This window comes from Dicentrarchus labrax, unplaced genomic scaffold (genome assembly GCF_905237075.1).
Source record: "Dicentrarchus labrax unplaced genomic scaffold, dlabrax2021, whole genome shotgun sequence".
Classification (NCBI taxonomy): Eukaryota; Metazoa; Chordata; class Actinopteri; family Moronidae; genus Dicentrarchus; species Dicentrarchus labrax.
The window spans coordinates 26,323,176-26,348,493 of record NW_026136711.1 but is presented as its reverse complement, the minus strand read 5'-3'; the positions used below and the strand labels follow the sequence as shown (position 1 = coordinate 26,348,493).

The 25,318-nt window shown below is 38.6% G+C and overlaps 1 protein-coding gene across 2 annotated transcripts in view; it reads right to left on the bottom strand.

Moving 5' to 3' along the window:
• Nucleotides 1–25,318, bottom strand: part of LOC127372206 (cadherin-22-like) — a 152,170-nt gene that overhangs the window by 29,959 nt on the left and 96,893 nt on the right. For both annotated transcript variants that reach the window (XM_051415696.1, XM_051415697.1), the window contains 5 exons: nt 18,561–18,680; nt 14,961–15,128; nt 13,033–13,214; nt 10,933–11,189; nt 7,682–7,818 (listed from right to left, as the gene is read on the bottom strand). In XM_051415696.1, coding sequence (XP_051271656.1) covers nt 7,682–7,818; nt 10,933–11,189; nt 13,033–13,214; nt 14,961–15,128; nt 18,561–18,680 — 864 coding nt within the window. The remainder of the gene's footprint in view (nt 1–7,681; nt 7,819–10,932; nt 11,190–13,032; nt 13,215–14,960; nt 15,129–18,560; nt 18,681–25,318) is intronic.

Below are 25,318 nucleotides of genomic sequence, written 5' to 3'. Positions count from 1 at the left end.
ACAACATTCAGTTACTGACAATAACCCAATGCTGGAAAAACACACACAAATCCTTGCAGTAAAAAGAACTCCACTGGTTGAATTTAAATTGATTCAATTATGTAAATGTGGCAGAGAATTAAGTGAAATTGAGTGATTTCTCTTAAGTATAAGTACCTTCACATTGTGAAATTACTGATGCATGCATATGTAAAACTTAAATTAACACTGTTAAGTGATCTAGGTTATCATTTGCAATTGTAATGAATAGTTAGTTATTAGTAGTAGTTATCAGTAACAGTAACCTAAAAAGCAAGAGATGTGTATGTATATAAATAATCTGGAAAATAAAGACCCGTACACTTTTCTGTCAAGTGGAAGTACTCAGAGCTACCAGAAGAAATGAGGTGCAAACTGAACTGAAGCCACGTGGCTGATTGTTTTGTTTTGTTTTCGCAGTTTTTATAGTTTTGTTCGCTCTTCATTTGTAAAATATGCTGCGGTGTTGTACTTCTGTGGTGTCAATGTTTGTGATTGATCATATGCTCCGCCATACCCCTCATTTTAATGTAAACACGTTCATAGCTGGATACCCTGCATTGACTTACCAAGTTGACACCCACTATTGCAAGATCACAGATATTAAGGTTAGTGAAGGCAGATAACTAAAAGATATGCTGGGTATGTTGAACTTGCATATTCATATATTGCATATTGGTCTTCTAAGGACTCTGGAGACTGGACTGAGGACCCTCAACCTCTCTCTACAAAGTCAGTCTTAGTTTGGGTCTCAATCGTCTCTTTTCCATTAATTTGTGTCTTCACAGACATTTTTTAAATTATTGTTCCATAAAGAAAACATTAAGGCTTAAAGAGTGACATATTTGGACGCATGTTTGCATAAAATGATAAATCTCTCCCAAACTCAGCTGTGGTAATTGCTACTTGTATCAAGGGTAAACTTCAGGCTTCAAAAAGTACAACAGAAACCTATGTGTGAAGCCACTGTGTCTATGATTTTCTTCTGACTATGAGCAGGACAGATGACAGAATGGTGACAGCTAACATACAGGTGATCCACAGGCTGGATAGAAGAACAACAAAAGACAGTTTTATCAAAGACAGTCAGGCAAACCAATAATCAACAGACTTTCAGACAAATTTGCAAGCTCTCTATCTCACCACACAGTTCTGCCCAACAGTGGCACAGCTGCTAATGAGAATGCTGGTCTCAACTAATAGCATAATCCTCACATCAATGCAGGGTTTTAATTGACTGCTTTTTGCCAGAGCAGCAAGAACATAAATGCACAGAGAGCTCCACCAGTGGTAGATATCGCCTCTCTTCTTCTTCTTCTAATTTTGTCTTCACATTATGCTGCTGTCCCCGCTGTGCCAGAATGAAAACCAGCAATCATCAGATGTTACACATTTTACATTTCAATTCCCAGAATTGAAAACAGATGAAACAATGTGAGAATGCCCCGCCTCCACCCACCCCAAACTCCCTCTATGGGGAAAAAGAGTTATTCAGTGAGACAGGTTCATTCATCTGGACCAAGTGGCGCTGTTCTAAATCTGTCTGCAGATAGGGAAGAAGAATAAAAAGGATTTCAACAGATTATTGGCATGCTCTGCATCTGTGTGGCACTCACCAGCTGCTGCGAATCTTTCAGAACGACTGTATAGTAGATCTCTCAGGCACTGCATTATACTGACTTCAGGGAAGACAGATAGAGGATGTGAGTGTGTGTGTGTGTGTGTGCATGTCTTTGCATATGTGTGTGTGGGTGTGTGTCAGGAGTGTCAAGCTCCTTGTGACCAAATGGTTCATCTTCTTTGCTGGAGGAAACAGTTTGGTTTAAAATGTCATTTTTGTCAGGAGGGGAAACAAGGATACAAATGTACTCAACAGTGTGTGCTCCTGGTCTCTTTACTGAGCCAGAGGCACAGCCATGTAGGCACAGAGGCAGAAGTATTACCGCCATTTCTCTTCAGTTATATAGTTCCAATATTACACACACTCACCAGTGTTCATCCAAAATCTCTTTATAACAGTTTAAGCTACTGTGTGTTAAAGAACTTACAGCTGTAAACACCTCCCATGTAACTAAACAAAACATTTCAAAGCCATCCGAACACAATGAATAATTGAAAATATTTACTAAAATTGCAACATTTTATGGCAGATGCCCAAAGGAAAATAAACATTCCACAAATACCCCTTATCAAAGACAAATGTTTTCACAAAAGCTAACAGATCCGGGTGCTGATTCCCATATGCAGCGATAGCCACTCATTTCCATTACAGTATTCACCATGAGGAAAATAATTTTCACAACTATCAAGTTTAAACAGGTTTAGCAACTGGGAATACACACATCTGATACACCAAGGAGAATCACAACATGCTTCTAAATGCATAGGTTTTCTCTCTGCGCTGTGCCGGCTGCTTTTTATTCATTTCCATGACAAAAAAATTAATACATAAATAAATAAAATCCTTCTAGGATAAAAATAATACAAACATCAATCTCGCTAAACCTACAGCATATATATATATATATATATATATATATATATATATTAAAAAATCTAATCACCAACTGAGCGCAGACAACTTGTTCTACCCATGTTAACTTATATAATACACAATACAACATCATGGAGACAGCTTGACGGATGAGAAACTGATCGACTCAGTGTAAATAATATATGAAAAATACTAATTGATGCTTCATAAATATCAAAAAGCTGATTATTGTATGAAAAAATAACTACCAGTATTGACATTCTTTGCGAGGAAAATGCTTCTCTAAACTATATCCAGATTTATCTTCTTGGAGAAAGAAGTTTTGTCTCAGTGCTGGATGTTTAGAATCACCATAATCCTAAAACAATGCATGGAACAATGTGTTTCAAGGAGAGATAGGGTACATTTTAGAAAGCTTTTTTGACTACCCTGGCAGGAACACTTAATCGCTAAGTGGGGTGCTTTTATGTTCGCTGATGTCAAGCCATGTCAGACCAGATTGTTTTGTCAATATCATTATTATAGAACAGGGTAATGCTGCCTCTTTCCAGGAATGAAATCTTCAACATCCTGTGTTTGTTTGAAAATGGAGAAATAATCTGGTGGGGATCATAACCTAGTAGTGTTTCTGCCAATACACCTCTGCTGGTGACTGAAAACTGTGAAGGGGCTCCATCACCAGTCGATATGATACTTTTTTGGTCTTGGCAACGAGGTGCAATCCCAGTTTAGAAAACTCTTCGAATGCTTTCCTGTGAAAATATTTCACATCCCTCGAGAATCATATGCTATTCTGATTTCCCACTGACTTCACTTCTTTACTAACTGAAACCTGGCTGCTGATGCAGGCATTCTCTGCATATTATCGTTAGATTCTGAAAAATGTTCAATCATTCTTTGCCACCACTGCTTTTATCAAGTCATTGGTGTTATTGGAAATAATCTGAATGAGGAATCTATCAAACTTTAATGAAACCCACTAAATATTTGTCATGAATTTGACTAGCTTACGGTAGATACCAACAACTGCCAACAAGAACAACAACAACACAAAAACAGAATTCGATTGGATTTTTCAAAGCACATTTTCTATGATGGACAAAATATTTCTTAAGTCTAAGAAATGTTATTGTAATACCGTGTTACTGGTTTAAATGTGTCACCTTTAGCCAATAACAATCCCCTTGACCAAACAATGAAAGTGTTATACTACACACTGGGGAGACACAACATTTCCCCAAGTTTCATAACAGTCAAATACGTAATGGTAATTGCAATAATGTGATTATGAACATGCTGCACACCAGCAGGTCTGTGTTTCATCAACATTTACTGAGTGGGGATTGAAACATCAGGGGAAAGATGATGAGGCAACCGAACAAAAGGTTCACTTCAAAATAATCATAATAAGTGAATATTATGTGCACAACAAACAAACAACAACCCAGATGACAATGACATGTAACCATTTATCTTTACAATATTGTGGGACTAATACAATGCAAGTGAGCACTGTGGCCTTGAGTGCAAGCTCTTGATACACAATAACCCAATACACTATACATGACAACTATTTGACAAATTCATTACATCAACCTACCAAATGAAAACAGAAACACATTGTTAGTATTCAGGATCTCCTCCTCCTCCGCAACGACACAGACAGTAAGGACATGTGAGTGATTATATAACAGGCCAGCAATACACTACAGCCAGGTCACAACCTCTGGTCCTTGATTACACATTATTATGTCTCCCCACCCTTGTCGACAGATGTTCTTTTCACTACAACAGCATCCACTACATTCATCCAAACAGAGCACTTTAAAACCCTCTGTGGCGCATAATAACTTCCCTGTTCTTTTTTAACAAATTCCATCTCATTTTGACTCCTAGTTTTATTTGAACCACTTATTGTACTTCACAAACAGGACTTTTTTTTTTTTGCTTCGCTTTTTAGATCCATTTTTCTTTCGTATTTTCCAACTTTGATCGAAAAGACACACTTATCTCCCTTGCAACAAGTGTGCGATTCATTTGGATTTGAAGAGAATAATGTTCTAACGCCATAAAAATCAAACAGTGTGCATTTGTTTGCCAGACAGCAAGTGAGAAAAGTTATATTGTAGAAAATGTCTCTTCCCTGCAACAGTGGAAGAGATAAAGACTTTTCAGCTACTTCGGTATCTTTGTGGCCTCAGGGTGATGCTCTTTTTTTTCACCTACCTGTCTGGGTAAAAAGGCAGTTTTGCAAGGTGATATCATACTTGCTATCAGTTCTGGAAAATTATATGTCACTCTAACTTGCCCTGATATGTTTCTATGGAGAAGACTGTCAAGAAGTACGAGTACCCCGGCTAGTGACACTGCAGTTAAATGCTCCTCCTGTACTCAGGGGGTTCTGTGTTCTCTGGAAGGGAGACAAGTCCTATACAGATGAGAGGTTGTTTCCTCCTTTACAGTGACAATGTCTGCAGGATGAGATGCTAGTGGTGGCTACTTTTAATTGGCTGAATATGAAGACACTGTGTGTGTGTATTTGTGTTTGATTGGTGGGATATCATTGCAGTGCAGTCTGCTCATGGTTGCACTTGAACTAAAACATCTTTACTTGGTCCACAGACTAATGCAGTAATTGACATTTAGTGTGTTTCTTGCAGTTTTGTAGCCGGGGTTAATCCTAGGGCACAGACTCAGAGCGTGTCAGAAAAGCTGTTGTCACTTGTCCAATACTGATATAGTGGCAATACAACAGTTCAAAGGTCAGTAATAGACTGGGGGAATAATTAAGGGTTGTGCCACAAAACTCTAGTTTTAACAATGTCCTCAGACAAGTTGACCTTGTGCCTCTCCAGGCTTAATGAGCAGAGGGACCCAGCAAAAAAAGAACAAAATCATTATGGAGAAAATGAAGTCCTTTCTTAAAATACTCTAGCTAGCTGTTTCACAAGTCCCATCCCCCCTCTATTCCCATCTCTCGTGTGGCCTTTTTTTTTTCTTTGTCTCTCCTTTTTTTTCTTTCTGTCTCCTGTCTGTGTGTCTACAACTCTCAGGACTCCATGAGCTAACAGACGATAAAGAAACGTTCTGGATGGGAATTCTGATGGCGCTGACCACTGACTCTGTCTGTCCGGATGTTTCCTTGGAAAGCAATGTGAGAGGCTTTATCTATCAAGTGCAGGCATGTGTTTACGTCTGATATTGGGAGGGTTAGGGCCGCTTTAAATGTTCAATTAACATTAAAATGTGCCTATGACATAATGCCAAGCACAAAGAAGCAAAACACAAAAGCGCCCAAATTGCTCTGGGAATTACAGCTCCAAAAAAAAGACTCTAGTCTAATTTTGTCTTAATGTTTGTGTTGGGTGAGACTGCTTACTATTCGGTTTAGGCTGTATTGATTATTGGAGTAATCACAGTCTGAGGCTATATGAGAGAGGAACAAATATGAAGACATTTTAAAATCAGCTTTGTTTATGAGCATTGTTTTCTTCCTTCTTGTGTGCAATGGCAGATACCAGTTAGATGCAGAATGCAATCTCCTCTGCTTTCACTGCAATCCCAAAATCACTTCATCTGTATGAGATTGAAAAAAGGGGGAACACCAGGCCTCCTCCTTTCTCAAGTTTACTTCTAATGGTATAGTAATAACTTCCCACTTCCCCAAAGTTATTACATTCTTTAGTTTCTTTGCAATAGCAAAAGCACCCAATGAGATGAAAAAATGTAAGCTCTTCCTTCATTCTCAGTGATGTGTTTGTCAGCTCTAAGACAACTGATAAAATTATGACTGTGTTTTCACGATGGTATTAGAAAGACGACATTGATGTGCATTGATGGCTACCTCCAAGGACTAGGATTGGTCCCTGATGGTTTGGCAGAACATATGAAAACCGGCTCAGGTTTCTAGCTGACCAGCTGTTTTGGTTGTGAAGCACTCAAATCTAAAAAAAATCTAAGCTGAAAATAACTTATTTATGTTTTCTAATTATTTAAAAGTTTTGTTCACATTAGTTATGCTTGTTAACACTTTTTTCTTTTAACAATTTTCAATTATTACCAGTTAATACACACACATATAATAATTTACATATTTAATCCCATACTTTGTTGTCATTGTTTTTAGCAGCTGTCTCTTCCTCTGTAAGTACATGGAGAGCAATACAATCATACATTCCTTGTGTTTATACCTATGCTTAGCTAATTCAGATTCTTATTATTTTCATTTACCAGTCAAACAAGCACCTTTGCATGCAGCAGTATGTACAATTGCAAAGGGATTCCATTAAATCAAGAATATTGTATATTTTATTTACTGGTGTTGGCATTGTTATGAGTTATTAATTTTCATCCCATGACACTTGTATCTTGCTCTCAGATGATACATTTTGTTTACAAAAAAAACTCTTACATCCATTTAAGTGCTGTTCCACTACCGTGCATTACTTTCCTTGTCTTTCTCAAAGCTAAAAGCCACAACACTCTGCTGCTGAAAAGGTGCCAAAAAGCTTTGGTAGCTAATGACGCACAGCAGTGTGAGGTTGTCTATCACCCCTTATCACCCCTGGTGGGAGTCGGAAAATGTTGGACAGCTAATTCAACTTGTACAGTCTCCATCAATGGCAGGCGCTGGGTGTAGACAAGGCTTGCCAATCACCAGAGCAATTTTAACTTTCTTGTTTTAAAAACCGGGCCATAAAATGTTCAAACAAATGCAAGTGTTCTCCTTTAGAGCAATTTTAGTTGCCCCTCAGCTATGTTTCTGTTATTGCTTCCTTAGTTTTTCAAGTGATATAAAAAGAAGTACATGGCTGCTACTGTAACGGTGAAAGATTATAAAGAGGATTTTTAATTATTTGTTTATGACTTTTCTGTTTTGCATTGGTGTTATCTTGATGGCACGTTTCTTCATGGCTTTGTTTTGACATTTAAGAGCCACAAGTCTCGCACAGACTGAACATCAAAGTCAAAACAAGCCTTTAAAACAGCTCATTTTGGCTCAAATTGTACCTGGTGGAGTTAATTATACATACTTCAGTTTCAGCAACTTTGAGAAATTTTGGCAAGGTGAATAAGTCACTAGAAAATAATATCATACTCTTCCCAGCAATATGGAGATGTACAGCTCCAATGGTTGATAAGCTCAATTTGAAAGAGAAGGCGATTTACCTGCTTCTACAGCCTTCACAGTGATATTGTGCCAGCCTGCGGTCTCCCGGTCCAAAATCTTGCCCAGTGTGATAGCACCTGAATCAGGATCAATATGGAAGATCATCTCCTGGTCTGTGGTCCGATCGATGGAAAACCTGTAACAACAAATACAAAGAAAAGAGATAAAGATGTTAGGAAGAGAAGCAGTAAATGAGAGGAGGCAGAGAGAGTCAATAATCCAGGAATTTCAATTTTGAAGTAATTTAATTAAGAACTTAAGGACTTGGAGAGTTGACTTTGGGATACACTGAATATTAAGAACTTATACAGATGAGGGTTAAAGTAATTATATTTTAAAGGCATTTACTGGAGACTTGTCACAGGTCGTGTGACCCTAATAGTGCTGTGTCTCTTAACTGTAAGGGGCTGTACAGTAACTGTGTCCTTGCCTATTCAGAGTAAGAAAATAAACATTAAATTTTCATTGTGCACTCTAGAAAAACCACAAATGCATCTTTCCTTCTTTGGGGTACTTGGTGCTCTGAAAGGATTGGTGAGTCAACAAAAATCTGCTGAAAGGTTTCTTTGTTCTTAGTGCCTTTCCCCCACCACACACACAGCTGGCTGACTTACTCATGCCCACATAAACCATAATAAAGTACCATGGGCATTAAACACTCTTCAGGCTTCTCTGACAAACATACCAGCCAGCATTCTCCAAGGTCTTATGAGAATAGTGGTCACATGTATGTAGATATAAAACATAATGTCAAGAGACCCATATGCTAAACTCATGTGGTAGAGAGAATAGCACATGGATTTAAATAGGTATCTGATCACACTTTCATTTATTAAATAGTGTGGGTGTAGAATTGCATTTACATTTGTATTTAATTCATGTCAATAAGTCAAAGTGATAATTAACTCTTTATTAGTCCTGGTGTAACTAGATTTGGATAGAATGACCTCAAGATAACTTGTGTTTGAAATGAGATTTTGCCTCAGTTTCATCTAAAACGGCACTATGGCAATGAAATGATACGTTTTTAAGACACTGAATTGAGGTTACACACAGAAGATGTATATGTGCATTAATGTATCCATCAGTGAACATCCCTGTTGCATCTAAAATTAACATGCATCCCATTTAGGATGGTGATTAGATTTGGTTGGATTAAATATACACCTACCACTGACATTTATCTCCAGTATAACCAGTAAAATTTGATTTTACCCAACCTCAAATTGTGCTGCACAATATTTCATTTTATCTTTCTTTTTTTTTATAGAAATTGCATTCAGATGACAGATTTGACAGCGCAACAGTATAAAACAACTTGTAACAATAATAATAAAAAAACAACCAACAACTTAATTGTTTTTGTGCATCCTTGCCTCCCCACACGCCTACCATGATTATTATTCAAAAGAAAACAAAAACTGAACCTCTGGTTTCAGTTTTCGTGGGATTGGAGTCGGGGAAGATCATCATTATGTTTTTAGTCTCTTAACAATCCCTTTCTACATAAACACTGAGGCTCACACCTTCAGAATAAAAAAAAGCTTTCTTTCAAACATAATCCATCTGCATCACAAAACACAAAATTGGCTGATGCACACATGGTTTTCCCTACCCCCATCATATAGGCAAAACAGTATTTGTGTCCTTTTAACTAGACAATTATTTTATCTAACCTGTTTTTTATCAGAGCACATTTTGACAAGTGTGTCTAGTTTTACAGGTGTTTGACAACCTGGTTGAATACTTGTATGTTGGACTTTCTTTGTTTTTAGGTTACATGAGGAGTGGTTCCATTTGCAGATTGTTTTAATTAAGCCAGAATTAATCTCTCACCAATACAACATGGTATTGTTGATGAAATCCACAATGAATGCATATTTTGCACGGAAACATCATCACTTAGGGTGCATGATTATGCTGAGTTCTGAGCAGGTGTGTTGCCTAATGCCAGAGGCCATGAGCTCGGTAACTTTGGCCAGTAGGTGGCTCCTGGCTAATCTCTCTCCCTCCCTTTCACGCACTCACTCACTCATTTACTTACTTGAACACATGCACACACATAACCACACACACTCATATATGCTTGCACACGTAGCACACAGTTTCAGCTCCAGGCTGCCAAGACACTGGTGAACGACAGCGCTGCCATTGTGTTGCACTTTATTACACCTGGAACTCTGAGCCTCATGCATTTTTAATCGAGGTAATTTGCACAGGCACCGCGTGTGTCGGTGTATGCTCCATCAGTGAGACTGTCTTAGCCCTTATCTACATTCCCCTTTCACACTGCAATTGTTCTTCTGAGGACATATAAAGCACAGACCTTGGTACATAAGATTACCAGATGATATTGTTTTTATCACACACAGTTATCAGAGAGAAAAAAAGAGACATACAGTACAGCTTCATCCATTGTACAAGTCTCAACATTTACTATTTGCTTGGACCTTCAGTCCATCTTTAAGAGGAATTGTTTAAAACGAGATTTTCTCATAAGCCCATCAGCTACCTATATATGTTCTTGCAGCTAGTGAGTTATAGTTCTTTAAAGTTACATTTTTCATGGTAGAAATTAAGTTCTAATAAAAATGTATCTACAGTGGTAAAATAATATACAGTAGATACACGATTGTGGGCTTGAGGAATGGCTGCCCATGTTTCAGTGCTCCAGTGTTCCGTTCAAGCCACATAAAAATAAGGTACTCATTACCATGTAAAATGCTGCTTTATAATGCTGTTATTCATATTTAGCAGTAACCTTTCTACAGTGATATTTTATTACCAATGTTTGGTTGATATATTTTATCAGGCTGTTATGAAAAGCAGTTGTGTACCTACAGTATCTATCTTACTGTAGCTCAACATCTTTAACCATTTATATGCCACATTTCAACTCAGCCAAATGATTTTCATTTATAGCGAATCTCATATCATTACCAAACAAATCACACTATACACCAGTACGACCTCAGTACTATTGGCTCAGAATCAGTTCTTTCCTTTAAAGCCCCACTTCCCTTTACCTATTATATTTTAACTAGTAATTGGGATTATAAAAACCATCAGACCTAAGTAAACTTAATTATTCTATGCTACAGTTTACATGTAACTCATCTGAGTAAAAGTTAGCCATAACCTTTTTTTTCTGACACAATATGTAGCTTAGGTCTGATATACATTCTGCCATTTTGAACAGTACAATGCATTTTTCTTTTAGATGAAGTTGGCATTTGATCCCTTGACGTACCTGACAGGTTTATTCTTCCCATCTGGATCTCTGGCAGTGACAATGCCAACCAGCGCTCCAACTTTGGCATCCTCCTGCACTTCCATGATTGCACCCTCTGCTGGTTGAAAAATGGGTGGCTCATCTATGTCTGACACACTGACTTGGACAATGGTCTGGTCTCGGAAGGAAACCAGGTCCTCGAAGCGAGGGTCAACATGCTTATTTACTGCCTCCACCACCACACTGTGTGTGCGCTTGGTCTCAAAGTCCAGGGGCTGAAAGAAAAACAAGATTCTGTTTCAAAAACTGTTTAATTCCACATTAAGCTATGTATGACTAGAAGCTATATTGCAACAATACTAATGAATGAGAAAAGACTGTTGCAGTATTGATTCCACCCATTAGTGGCAGCACTGAGCCAATGCATCAGTGTACATCATCTTGTTCGAGATGATGGTTTCTTCCAAGTTATTGTTGTGTCTGCAGCACCAGCTTACCACTAGGTCGTCATCAGTGGTAGCTAGGAGGATATAGACTGCCACACTGTTGACAGTATATTGAACCAAAACAACTGCTTCTGGCTTAATGTCACATGTTTATACTGCCATAAGGCCCTATTCACAACAGCAATGTGTCACCTTTTACATCTGTATCTTAAGTGAAAAGATGCTACTGCATTCTGCATTCGTGAAAGGCCACTGACAGCACTTATCAAACCCCAATGGGAATGATGATCATCTGTCTTTCTCCAACTCTTCAGCATACTTTGAGTTTCTCTGTCTGAACAGGGCCTAAGAACTGTTACCCTTACTGACTAGAAAGACTTAACTGCTAGGCGCAAACACTTTTAACTTAAGCAAAATAATTGTTTTTGTTGAATGTTAACAGCAAGGCCCAGTCACTTTTCTAACAAACAAAATTCCAATCACTTTTCATGGGATTTTGCCAAAGATGGAAGGAACTGGTCTGCGTGACAACGAAGCTTGAAATATTCTTTTAAGAAAAAATAACAACAAATGCTTCCAGGAAATGTGACTAACATACCTGGTTATGGTGGCCACTATGAAGTAGCCAGCTCTTTATTCTTATTCAAAATAAGGATGCATACAAAATTGTCCTTTTGCACAAGTAGAAAATGACTCATTAAGCTGGTTGGTGTCATGCTGTCAAGGAAAGAGAGACTGAATGACCAAACAATAGGCCCCATGCATCCACTCGTATGAACATATTTGTTCTTCAGTGGCTTGTATGACTGATTTAAGAGAACTTGTAGCATTCACTAATTTAGAATTTTCTCTTAGATACGAACACAATTTACAAGTGGTTGAGACCACTCGTTGGAGTCATGTGCAATTAGTCTGCTGTTATCCAAACCAATTTGACTAAAAGAATGTGTATTGCATGACTATAAAGCAATTTTGTGTTTCCTATTTAAATTACACTTTATAGTTATGTCGATACCTTGTTTGACCATATAGTTTGAATTATAATATAGGTTCAAATGGATCATATTCCTTAAAATTGGTTATTGATGGTCGCGGTCCGGGGACACATGCTCTATTGCAATTCCTGACAATGCAACATCACCTATTCTGGCACATATTCTTTCATCTATCTCCATGATGAACCCCTGTCATTGCGGTTACCGATGGCTTTGCTCTTCTTGATTTCAGCAACAGTACGACCCTCAGGTGACACCATGTAAACAGACGCTGTTAAAAATGACAGACTTTCCTTTAATGATCTCCAAGAGCAGGACTTCAATCTCCAAACTCGAAAAGTTATCCTTCTTCAGCTGCACGTTTCTTACTTTTCCCTATCATGTTCATGAATGAACTTCCTCACACATGGACAGGCCATGTAGCCTTATATGGTTTTATTGGGGCATTAGTTGTGCAAATTTTCAATTATCATGCACCCACGCTCCATTAAGCTCAGGTGGCATTCATCATTTTTCAGAAATCTGAAGTTAGGAGTTTTTGCATTGAAACGTGCGTACTTAAGAGTTTTTAAAGCCAAAATGTATTTGTATGATTTTATTGCCTCTATACTTGTAAAACTAAATATTGGCATAGCAGACAACAACAGCAAAGCAGTATACCTTTAAGTTGACTATACCTTCTTGATGGAGACAACAGCTTCCTGAGTCTCAACATCAGTAGTGACCTTGAAGAGGTCCCCTCCCTCTTTGATCAGGTAGCTCATGTCTGTGTTCTCTCCCATGTCGGCATCTGTGGCAATGACGCGTCCAACTGGTGTCCCCACAGCCACCCCCTCTGACACCGAAAAATGGTACATCTCTGGTATATGGAGTAGGTGGCCGGCGGTGGAAATCGTATGGGCGAACAAAACAAGAAGAGTTAGGCTTAGCAAACAACAGTGGGATGCAGTGACAAGTATAGAAAACACCACAAAAGAAGTAAGATGAGAGACAAAGGTAACATGGAGAAGAGGGATGAGGAAAGATAGATTGAAGGCCGTAGGTGGAAAAAGGAGGGTGGGAAGTAAGGATATTGGTAGAAGAGATGGATAGGGAGCAGAAACAGAAAAGTGGGAGGAGGAAGGGATGAGAGAGTAACAAAGATAAAGAGGGTAAAGAGGAAGAGACAGGTAATGGAGAAAAACAAAGCTGTTTTGTTAGCACCATATTAACGGTTGACACTAGCCGTACTTATTAGAATTCACATTGGATTTAAATGATATCCCTGTTACAATATATTGCAGATAGATAAATATAATACAATATTTAACTGTAACTGCATTTAATTAAAATAATTAAAAATAATAATACCACTAAAGCATGTATAATATTAAGTAATTGGTGTGCATGATCATAACTTTTACTTGTGTTGACACCTTGTCAATCTGAGTGTTTCAAATGTCAGAACAGAGTGAAAAAAAGTATCATTATGAACAAGATAAAAAAAAACAATAAGGAGACAAAACTGTATTGTTCGCAACAGGGAACTTATGAGGAAACATCAAAGTCCTTACATATACAGTATATCATCTTCCTTTGCGTCTTATTTATGAAGCTGCTTTCCAAATCTATTCCTCATACTATACACTAGGCACGGCATTCCTGCAGGGTTTATCCCTCTGACTGGGTAAATATGATTTACTGAGATTTAAAAAAAAAAGGATTTATACAGAAATAAGAAAAGGTGTGTGGAGACATATCACATACAATCAACCGGACTGTCAGATGATATTCCTTGAGCTGTAACAAAAGCAATAGTGTTATAGTTTATCTCCAAAAAAAGAGGACGAAATAAGAAGCTGAAATGAAAGCAAGGAGGGGAAGTACTTTTTTATTCATACAACTAATTATTATTCAGTAAGGAGTAGCATTTAGCATGTTAATATCTGAAGAACATCACATTATAGGTGCTATAGTGAAATACAACTTTTAAAAGGTGTGAAACTGTAAGTACAATCACTTTTTATTGTGCTACATGTACTTCTGTTGATGCACTGAATTAAGTGTTTGTGTGGTGAGGTGAGACAGATTGCATTTTGAGCTGAATGTATTAACTCTTCCTGTTGTGCATATGTGCAGTGAAAATCGTTAAGCCCAAAATCCACCTCACCATCATAAATCCATAACATTACAATGAGGGAACAATCAGGCGTATTGATTCAGTCCTCTCATGAGCCTCACTTAAATAGAATGATCAAAAGTGCAGCGGAACCCATCAATTCCCCATATTTGATAGACTACTTTGTTCTGGGCTGAAGCTTTGATAGGCCAATAAATTTAGGTTAGATGATTTTCTCGGACTACATGCAGGCCATTCAGTATGGTTGCTGATGCCGTCATTGCTTATTGGTGTCAGCGACCTGCAGGTTGCAAACTCTATTGTGTGTCTTTTATAATCTTCTCAGTTATTCTGTCTCAGCTTTCACTTTCCTCATTATTTTTCTTTGTCTTTTACAGTCTCAGTCATTTCTGACTCTTTTTTTCTACACTGTTTCCTCCCTCTACTCCTTTGTCTCTGTCATTTCTTTCTCTGTCTAAAGTAAGATAATGCGCAGGAGACACTCACTCTGTGGGAAGCGCGGTGGGTTGTCATTAACATCTGTGATCACTATGGTCACCGTGGTGGAGCCGGAGAGACCGCCCATTTGTCCTGCCATGTCTGTTGCCTTGACAACCAACTCGTAACGATCCTGTGTCTCACGGTCCAAATCCGCCACTGCTGTCATGATGGTCCCTAATGATTGAGGGATGGAGGAGAGATTGAAGGGGAAAGACAGAGGGATGAACAGAGAGAGAGTGGGGAACACAAGGAGTAGTATGTGAGGCCAATGCAAAGGTTACATTAGTGGTTAGCACTTATGCAATAACCAACTATATTTCCCTTCTCAGCTTGAATATCAGCTTCAGCTAAGCACTGTATTATGGAGACACAAGTGCAGCACATTTCATTTCACCTCCCCAGACTGGCTGGATGGAAGAGATTGTGTCATATTTGTGCCTCTGCACATATGCCATTTTATGGCTCAGCTGTATTAAAATGAATAATATATAGGGGCAGAATGAAGGCATGCTTCAGCCACCCTGAACAGCATTACAACTTTTCCATGGTGGCTAGGACTGCAATCAAACCTGAGAAGTGGATTTCCAAAGAGCAAGTGAGGGACATAGAGAAAGTGATATAAAGTAGAGAGTGAATTAGAAGGCACACAGAAGCCTTCAATGCTCTGGGGTCTATGTTCAGATGCTTTTTAACTGTCAGTGGTCAGTTAAAAACACTGAAAACACGTTCACTGAGTTAAGCCATGCTAGTCCTCCTCCTTTCAACTTGTAGAACCACAAAGAAGTGACAAAACATTGTGGTAACCAAGAGAAGCATTTATGGAAACACATGGTCATCTTACTATGACCAAATGCAGACATCCTAATCAAAAGGTTTATGTTAGATGTGATGTCTGGTTCATCATGTCTTATCATTGTTGGGATGAACATACATGACATTCTCTTTGTTAACATAACTATATTTGGTTGCTCAAAGAGCTAGTACTATGGTCTTTCTTTTTAGTCTATATGAGTCACTCACATGCTCACAAACTAGCACATGGTCCTTCTTGGTTGGCACATCTCTTCCTCATTGGCCCAGCAGCAGCAGAATCAGTAGCTGGCTGGTTTGCTGTGCAGTAGTAATATAATTCCACTTTACCCCTTGGGATTTTCCCCATCAGAATCTATTGATGCATTTCCTGGGCTTGGTGTGCTGTCTCACTCCCAAAGGTTTGCATTGTGTTGGGTACACAACTCACTGATTCCAGTCACATTTAGCCCTGGGCCATGTTCTGTGAGTAGCCAAAATACAGTACATGCAGCACTGGAGTTAGGGAGGTAGGCAGATGACAAGCTCCTCTTTCATCCACCAAAGGCCAGAGGGGATGCATCTAAATCAGGGCTGTCAAAAGTAAAGCCCCAATCCACAACTAGTATACAGCACCACTGCTCCAACATCATGGTAGATATATGTAGATGAGTCTACATGGACTGTATTCATGAATGCAGTGTGTATGTGGTCCATATTCAAATGCATGTCACGTAGCCTTAACATTAACCAATTTAACCGAGTAATAGGGCCAAGTACAGCAACTGTGAAATAGTGCCTCAGCATGGTAATGCATTACATTAATGTAAAATAAATGATGCTGTTACAATAAGTTTTTTTACTCACATCAATTGCATTTCTGTTTTTATTTCACTAGGCATTGGTAATCTAATTATGCTGAGTACCTATGAAACTAACCATCTTGCCATTTGGGCCATTATGGCTAGCATGATTGAAAATAAGTAGTTTTGCCAGACTAAGTTGTCAGCTTTCCTTTTGAGCCTGTCACTGTCATTTCCTTTGCCGCTGTGTGAGCCCTGTTAGCAACCAATGATCTGTATATATTCCTGCTCTCTTTCATTGGAAGTGCCATTGCACTCTTACAGTATAAAAAGCCACATGGACATATCTCCAGCTAGCACGTAGAACAGCCACTCTTGAAGTGGATTAAAGCAGAAAGAGGCACATATGTCTTTGTCTACACTTTCAGCAGCTGCATTCATGTATAGAACCAGAGTAGGTTTTTTTTGTACTTGGTTCCTTTTTCTTTTTGCCTTGAAATATAGAAGCATCCTAGTTGCCAGTGTGCTTTGGAAGGAGGGAGAAGGGTAGGTGATTAGCTTAGTGTAAGCACAGACCAAAAAGCAAATCATCAACCAAAAACAAAAGTTGACACAACCGCAGTCTAGAGCGCCTTCCCATCTTGAGAAGTACAATGCAAGAACACATATACTAGCAAAAAAGGCATCAAGAGGCCCTATGGCAGACTTAGTGGTGTCCCCATGCTATGGTATGCTGCACAGCATATAGTATGTCATGGTTGGATGTCTCCTTTTATTATTTTGGAATATATAATTCTTCTTCATATTTTTTTTTAATTCTGTGAGTAAAATATTGTCTGTATTCCTTGAAGCAAATGCAGGTGTCATGTTTTTTTTTGTTGTTTATATAGTAATAGAATAATCCATAGTAAAAAAGCAAACTAGGATATCTAAATGTGTTTAGAAGGGTTTTTGTAGTTTTCTATTTAAAAATAACATCCTGATTTACTTTATATAAACAGTGTACAGTTCAGTCCTTGTAAAATCACTCCTTTGACTCAGATACTCAAAAACACCTACAGACAATTCCACCATGGCCAAAGCGACAAAAAGAAACACAGTGACTTGCTGTTCAGTTTGTTGTCAGGGTGAGTAAGAGTGATATTAATGAGGCAGATTTCACAGCTGTTCTGTCTCCTCTTCATTTTGACCTTCTTGACTCATACCTATTAGGCTGGCCCGTCTGCCTACAAAATGGGTAAAGGGGGTGGGTGGAATGGGGGTCGTGAGACAGAAGCTGGAATGAACCATCCAGTCTCCTGGCTAGTACCACTGATGCAGAGCCATTTATCATCCACGCTCCCAGGCTGACCAAATCAAAGTGGTGGAGACCAAAAAAGGAATCATTAAAACTTTAGTGCTTTTCCCTGGAGGGGCATTCGAAGGCAACACCAATGCTAAGCTACTCCTGAAAGACTCTGGGTCAGGTAATATCACTCCTATAAGACCCACAGCAGTTGGGGAATACAGAATCTAGGACTCTGATATAATGGTGATTACTTTGACAAATTTGCTCTTATTTGATCCTTAGCACTAGTGGGTAAAGAACATTGTTTGGCTTTATCGTGCTAAATACCCAGTGCAAGTCTAAACAAAACCAAAAAAACAGGCAATAACAATAAAGCCAAAACAATTAGGAAAAAATAAAATTAATAATTAATAATAATGACATTTTTTTGTCGCATTGAATGTCCAAGAAATATGTGCTATGTTTATGTTGTCTGTTGCTTATTTAATATACAAAATAATTTCTTCAAATATCGGCTTGAAGGTGCACTAAACACTGTGTTGAGCAAAACAATGTATGGTATTTTGAGTGTCTGCAAAAAGGAGCCGGTAATGTTGGTTAAAACTTAAGCTGTTTGTTTTTGGCCAACTGATTTGGGTACACATTTTAATCTCTCTCTCTCTCTCTCTGAGCTTTAGATTACTTGAGGTAGAAAAAAGGAGCAGAAGAAAATCTGATCATTCTTACCTGTTTTTCTGTCAACAGTGAAAAACTTTTCTCCATCCAGTACGCTGTAGACCACTCTGGCACTGCTGCCATATGTAGGGTCGTCAGCATCTGATGCAGTCACGTTCATAACGGCCGTTCCTGTTGAGAGAGAGACAACATGATAACGATGTAAAAAACAAGAAAAAAAAACTTCAGAGCCAGGAGGCCACTGGGGAAACTTTAGACAAATACTGTTTAATTAGTGTATACTGTATGGGAAGGAGGTGGTGAAGAAATGTGGGTGTTTTTTTTTTTGTGGGTGTGCAACTCTGGTCCTTTGTCAGGACCATTATGAGGATCATTTTGTATTGCATTTGTAAAGAAAAGTGAGACATACTGGCCTGTCCTCAATCACTGTTAGGGTTAGGGTTAGGCACATAGTTGTGATGGTTAAGGTTAATGTTGTGGGTTAGGGAATGCATCACATCAATAAGGGGGACTCACAAGTGTAGCAACAGTAATGCGTGTGTGAGTTTGTGCACACGCCTGTGTGTGTATTCATGCGTACTTGTCTGTGATTATACTTGGGATAGGGAGGTTAATGCATTTGGGTACCACTGCATCAGGTAGCTATTTCATCTCTATGCACATAATTTTCCAAACAAATTTTTGATGTTTCGAATTACCTTTTTACTACACCAATGCTCAGAGCTGTTTTGCCTCATTGATACAGAAGTTGCGCACAGAGATGAAAGGAAACATGGAGTCATAAAGTCAACATTATAGCTTCAAAGACTGCTAGAAGCTCAAGAAATCTACAACAAACAATTACTCGTGATTACCGGCACTTAGGCAGAGAATACAGTGATTTCCACTTGAAGATTTAAAATTTGGATTTATAGAGCAACAGTGTTTAAGTCGTTATTTCCCACTCAGTGTAGTATATTTGTCAAAAGTGTGCATATTTAAGCTTGTGGTGGAAAATACTCTGGTGCGTCTCGCAATTTAATGACACATTTTAATTAAAGCTCAGCCTAAAGTCTATAAACTTTAAGGTCCTTAATTTTAAGGCAAAGAAACAACCATATATTTGTCTTTTCGCATGTGAACACATTTCTTTTTCTTTCTATAAATAAGTTCACTTACTGCTAAAGGAAAATATAAAGGGAGACGTCCCTGGGAGCCATAGGTGCTCAAGGACAAGGAGTCAGTCTTTGTCTCCATCCCTTTGGCGAATGCTATGGGTAATTACTGACAGCTGGTGTTGTCCACCAAAGGTCATCGCTGTAGCCTTTCTCAGAGCCCTGTCATGCTACTGTCCAGCCACATAATGGCCGTATGCTAATGATGCTAATTAGCGGGAAGTGTCAGAGCACTGTTTGTTTCCTGTCATCCAACGGAGGTCCTAAGGGGGGAAAGAGGGAGGGAGAGGCAAGTGGATTATCATTAAAGTCGCCCGGCCATTAAATCAGACAGTTCAGATCACTATCCTGTTGCCGTCACCTATAGCACTTTTTGTTCTCCCCGTATGTAGATATAAGCTGGCTAGTTTGAATGCTAACATATAGTTATGATGCAGTACTCTACGTGGTCTATGATACTGGTGAAACAAATGAGGGTGTGCTATTTTCTGAACTATGTGACAGTGTGACAAATTAGCTCAAAGGTAAAATATCCTCCGAAACAATTGGTGTGAAAAACGACGACACACAAAAATGGATTAACAGATGAATGGATCACTGTCTCTCCAGTATGTGCAACACCAAAGAATCATGAATTCTGGTGCTGTCAACAACCTTATGTGGTTTTCAGTTAAATCCGGATATATTGCAGCTCCCAGTGGATTCAAAGCAGTGCATATTAACTAGGATGGAATGAGCTTTTAATTCATATTCTGAGTCTTATGATACACTCATTACCTCATCCAAATATGCAAAAGTACACACTAGCCTGATCCTCAGAAGATCAAGATATACTGCATCCCAGTAGGGGGATGAGTGAGATATCATTCCTATCGTATTGAAAACATAAGGCTATAAAGAGGCTAGGCATTTTCATTACTGGCAACAGGAAGGGGTCTTTTAATTCTGCCTACCTGGTTGGCCCTACTGCGGTGGGTCCAACAAAGCCATTTTCATCCATGGGATTACTCCCTTATCTTAATTTTCCCCAGGTAACAATCAGTTTGAAGCTCAGCTGTTTTGGGTACTGCCTGGCAGCAACGTCAGATGGCTTGGAAGAACTATATAAATGCAAATACTTCTTTATTGTGTTTATATTATAAAGAGAAGCGAAGCAGTAAGTTTGGCACTTGGATTCTTATTAAAGCTCTGGCTTGCATCAGTGTTTTCAGTGGGAAAAGTCATTACTTACAGTATCTGTTGGCATGGTTGGCGTCGCACTTAAGCAGATTCTACAGTTGATGGACTTGTGGGAATTCAATAAAAATTATTGACTTTCTAAGATTCGAATGTAATGCATATTGCCGTAATAGGAGAAGTATGTCTAATGGGGAGAAGCTTCAGATATTCATTAGCTAAGAAGTTGTTTTTCTCTCACCAACTAAAACTTCAATCACAAATTGCTCTCAGATGAGACAGCATGCACTGTAGCAATAATAATTTTGATTACCAAAATATACAGGTTTGTATCTCTTTATTCCCCCTCTGGGCACATTTGTTTGGGCTGAGTTTGTTTGGATATACAACAAAACTTTCTACATAATATTATTCACATATCCATGCAATAACACCACTGATGGAATTGACACAGTCAATTATACCTTTCTTATTACTTAACACAGTAGCTTAACACTTAAAAAGAAAAAAAATATTTTGCTACCACTATTGCTGCTTTAGTGTAGAAGGGTTTGCATTTACTATAGTACACCCTAACATTACTGCTGGGTGTTCTTCCAGGTGAAATAGAGCTGACACATTTCTGACCACACCCAATCAGAAGAGGTCAAAAGAACAGCTGTCAACCAAAAACGGTCAATGAAGCAATCATTTTCAGCTTGCTTAAGTAAATCTTTAAACATATGCAACCTCCATAATTTTGTCAGAAGTCAGAGCCAACTTGTCACAGTGAACAAATATCCACCTTACTTACTCCTGCCTTCAGTGCCTCTACTTCGGATTAAGCTGTAGCCTGCAGATATTTACATTGTTGGTCTCACCATCAACCATAGAGAAGTCAGCATTTGCTAATTATCTTATGCTAATTTTCAAACGTAATGAAAGAGATTTTTTTGTATAATAATGACATGATGTGAACGCTGTTTAGCATTTACTAAAGCATTCATGAGAGCAACACTATTTAGCAGTGTATCTCCCAATGACTTGCCTCAGCACGGAGGACTAGACAGGGTTACAACATCTCATTGCCATGCAACTATAATAATCACATGGCTTTGTTATTCAATTAATTGTAGCAGAGAAAAATAAGACATAATTGAGGTTGAATGGCAGCTATTTATTTAGCATTATTTACAACTTCTATTTAGTTATTATTTCTACAATTATATCATTACAATGTGATAAACTCTTTTTAAGGCACTGAAAATCACACTAGGTACTTGAGATATTAACAGCTAAAACAGCTAATTAGGTAAAGTAAATTACCTCAGTTACAATAATTATTGTTAGTTTAGAATTATTATCTTTAAGTCTGTTTCTTACTGGAACACATGACACCTCTTGCAATGCTGTAACATTGTCATGGTGGGAAGAACCTGACCGAAGCAACAGTCATTCCAGAATAATAACATAGTAATACAGTCTGTGTTGCAAATGATATTCAAGTGTACTATATCCCTTGTGGGATAATGTAAATAATATTTAGTTGAAACCTAACCCTGGGACCATCTGTGGTGAAATGGAGTAAGGAGTAGGGTTGCTTTTGGGGGCGTTGAGGCTTTGGTGGAGGGTGGGTGACGATGGCTATATAGTTAGATTTATGCATGAGTTTGGTTTAATGGTATCAACACAGGCTGTTGGAATGGCTTCCCACACCATTTCAGCACTCTGGGAGAGATGGTTCAATTACTGTGAGGGGAGCTGGAGGAGTCTGCCACGTGTGAGACACTAGACTGACAGCTATTTAAGAGGCAGCCTCGTAAAAGAGATTTGTGCCTATCTCAGCTGGTGCCGTACTGGTGCGAGCTTCAGTGGAGGGGTCTAACGGCTGCAGCACTGAGCCTCGTTCTCACTCCGACCCGCCTTAATCTGCAGGACTGAGTGCTCCCCGCCCGCATTATGGATCATTTAGTAAAGCCATAAAAGCTGAGGTGTTTTCACATGAAAAGTTATTTCTTCACTACTTCTACTGTGATTCATTCCTCTCTCATCCACATAAATGCCCCAGGAGAGAGAGGTGGGGATAGGGTGAGGGAGAGAATCGGGGGTGAGAGAGAATGAAGTATAAAGAGAAGAAAAATCTGCCATGTCATAAAAGCCAATGGCCTGCTTACATTGATCCTCTTTGAGATCTCTACAAGGATTTAGGGATATTTTTCATCCCTCCTGACTGAGATTGTAATTCTAATCTTTGTTAGCCTTTGAACTTAACTGATCATTATGTGTTTTGTAGACAATATTGTGGTCGACTTTAAATCTTAACCTCTAATAATTTTAAGGCATAGTCTCTCAACAAACATGACAAAAGAATTGACTCTCCATCTAGGAGAAACATTAAGGTACAGAAACTTTTCGGTTTAGAAACCTTTATATTTGTTCAAGTCCACTTTAAAATACAACTTTCAAGTATATGAAACCACATTTTTTTTCACTAGATTTGTGTATACCCCCGCCTCTAACTGCAAGTATCAACTCCATGTATCAACATTATTGTTTCAGACAAAGTGTATTCCTTGCACAATGTCAAAATGTATAATGTACAAGAAAGTGAAGGGCCCATGCTTCTCTGCATCTCTACAATAATGAAAAAGTTAGAGCCTTAATCAATTTCACACTTATGAATCTATCGTGCTGCTGTTGTCATACACATCTTCCATGCCTCCTCACAAACCGAACAACACATTCTCTCTCTCGTGCCGTTTCTCCCTCCCCCACATATACACTGATTCATACACATGACCGCACACACACACACACACACACACACACACACACACACACACATCAGCCAAAATCAATTATGTCAAGCGCTGTGGTTGAGCACATAATGGTGGATGTTACTGGTCATATACATAAAGGTGGTTGGCAGAGAATATTGATTGTAAGTTGCTCCTGCCTTGTCGCATTGCTCTCTCCTGTGATCCTGCTGCTCCAAATGTCTCATCTTCTGTTAGCATGACAGGCCCCGGCTGTCCTAATGGTGACTGCAGCAATTTGCAGCCTCCTGGGCAACCTCTCTGGACCACAGCAACAGGAAGGGTGATTATTACTTTAATCCCCTTGTGGAGTCTTCACATTACATACAAAACGGGTGGGGAATTTATCTCCCATGCTGACTATGCTGAGGGAGAGAGAGAGAGAGAGAGAGAGAGAGAGAGAGAGAGAGAGAGAGAGAGAGAGAGAGACGTGTTGCTTGTTTTGAACAACTTGTCCATAAAGGAACCCCTAACTAAATGGTTTATTTTGTCACATTATAACTTAATTTATACAAAAGCCTCTTAGTTCTTGGTTTCTTGGCTATGGTTTCCTGTGTGTGTACAGGTCACTTGGCAAAGCAATACTGGGAAGTCCTTTTGAATGTCACAAAAAAGTTTGAAACATATTTGTCAATTGATTAAATACAATTTTGAAATGGTGACAGTTTGATTTTTACAGGCTTATTCTGACTAGCGCTGTGTCAGTCACCACAAACACCCTTCAAATATCAATTATTTTGTGTATTTTGTGTGTAAGTCTAACATCAATGTTATACTTTTGTACAGAGTGATAGATAAGGCAGTGACCTTCGCGAAGACACTTAAAAAGTACATTCCACAAGGATTCTCCTATGCTGTTCTGTGGGCTTTTAGTCTTGTCAATCTTTATACCTCACTCCAGGTATTTTATGAGGCACGTGTCTACTAGATGTATTTTGCAGTAGCAAATCTGCCCATACAGATACTGCAAATTTGTCAGAACTGTGCTGTAGTCATCATATCTTAAAACAAAATGTACTTGATACTTAAAATCAATACAGTTTCCATTGAAATAAACATTTGGTCTGAGGAAAAATTGCTACAACATACTTAAATTAAAATGATCTTTAAAAATGCATAGGGTGTTATTTGAAGAGATAACATGCCCTGAGGTATAAAGAAAAGTAAAAAAAAAAAATTAAAAACTGACATTTGTAAAGTAGATAAAAGTGTAGGACAAACAACAACATACAAAAAGTATCTCTGTTGTTTAATGGCTTTTTTGGTTTGTCAATTTCTCCAACCTTGCTTTATATTTTAGACTGTGTCTTTGATAGAAAACAGGATAAATGTCAGTTAAAGGCTGCCATGGAGCTACTTTGAAATGTGTCTTCTTTGTGTTTGGCAATTCTACACTACATCAGCTTGTGTCATTAGTAGATAATAGCTGAGGATAGTGGTCAGCTTAATGTCTGTTATCAGACTGCCTGTTGTTCTTTGTACACTGTGCACTGGCTTGTCCATCAGTGTTACCTGAGGTTAGAGGCTACGGCACAGATGTCGTGTTGTGTCACTCAGAGGACCTGAGGTCCTCTCTAATGGAACCACATCAATCACAGGATTAGCTCTGTGGAAACTTTTCACCCTGTTGTGATTCCACCATCAGGAACTGCCTCTCCCAGCCACATTTTCACCCGACTCCCTC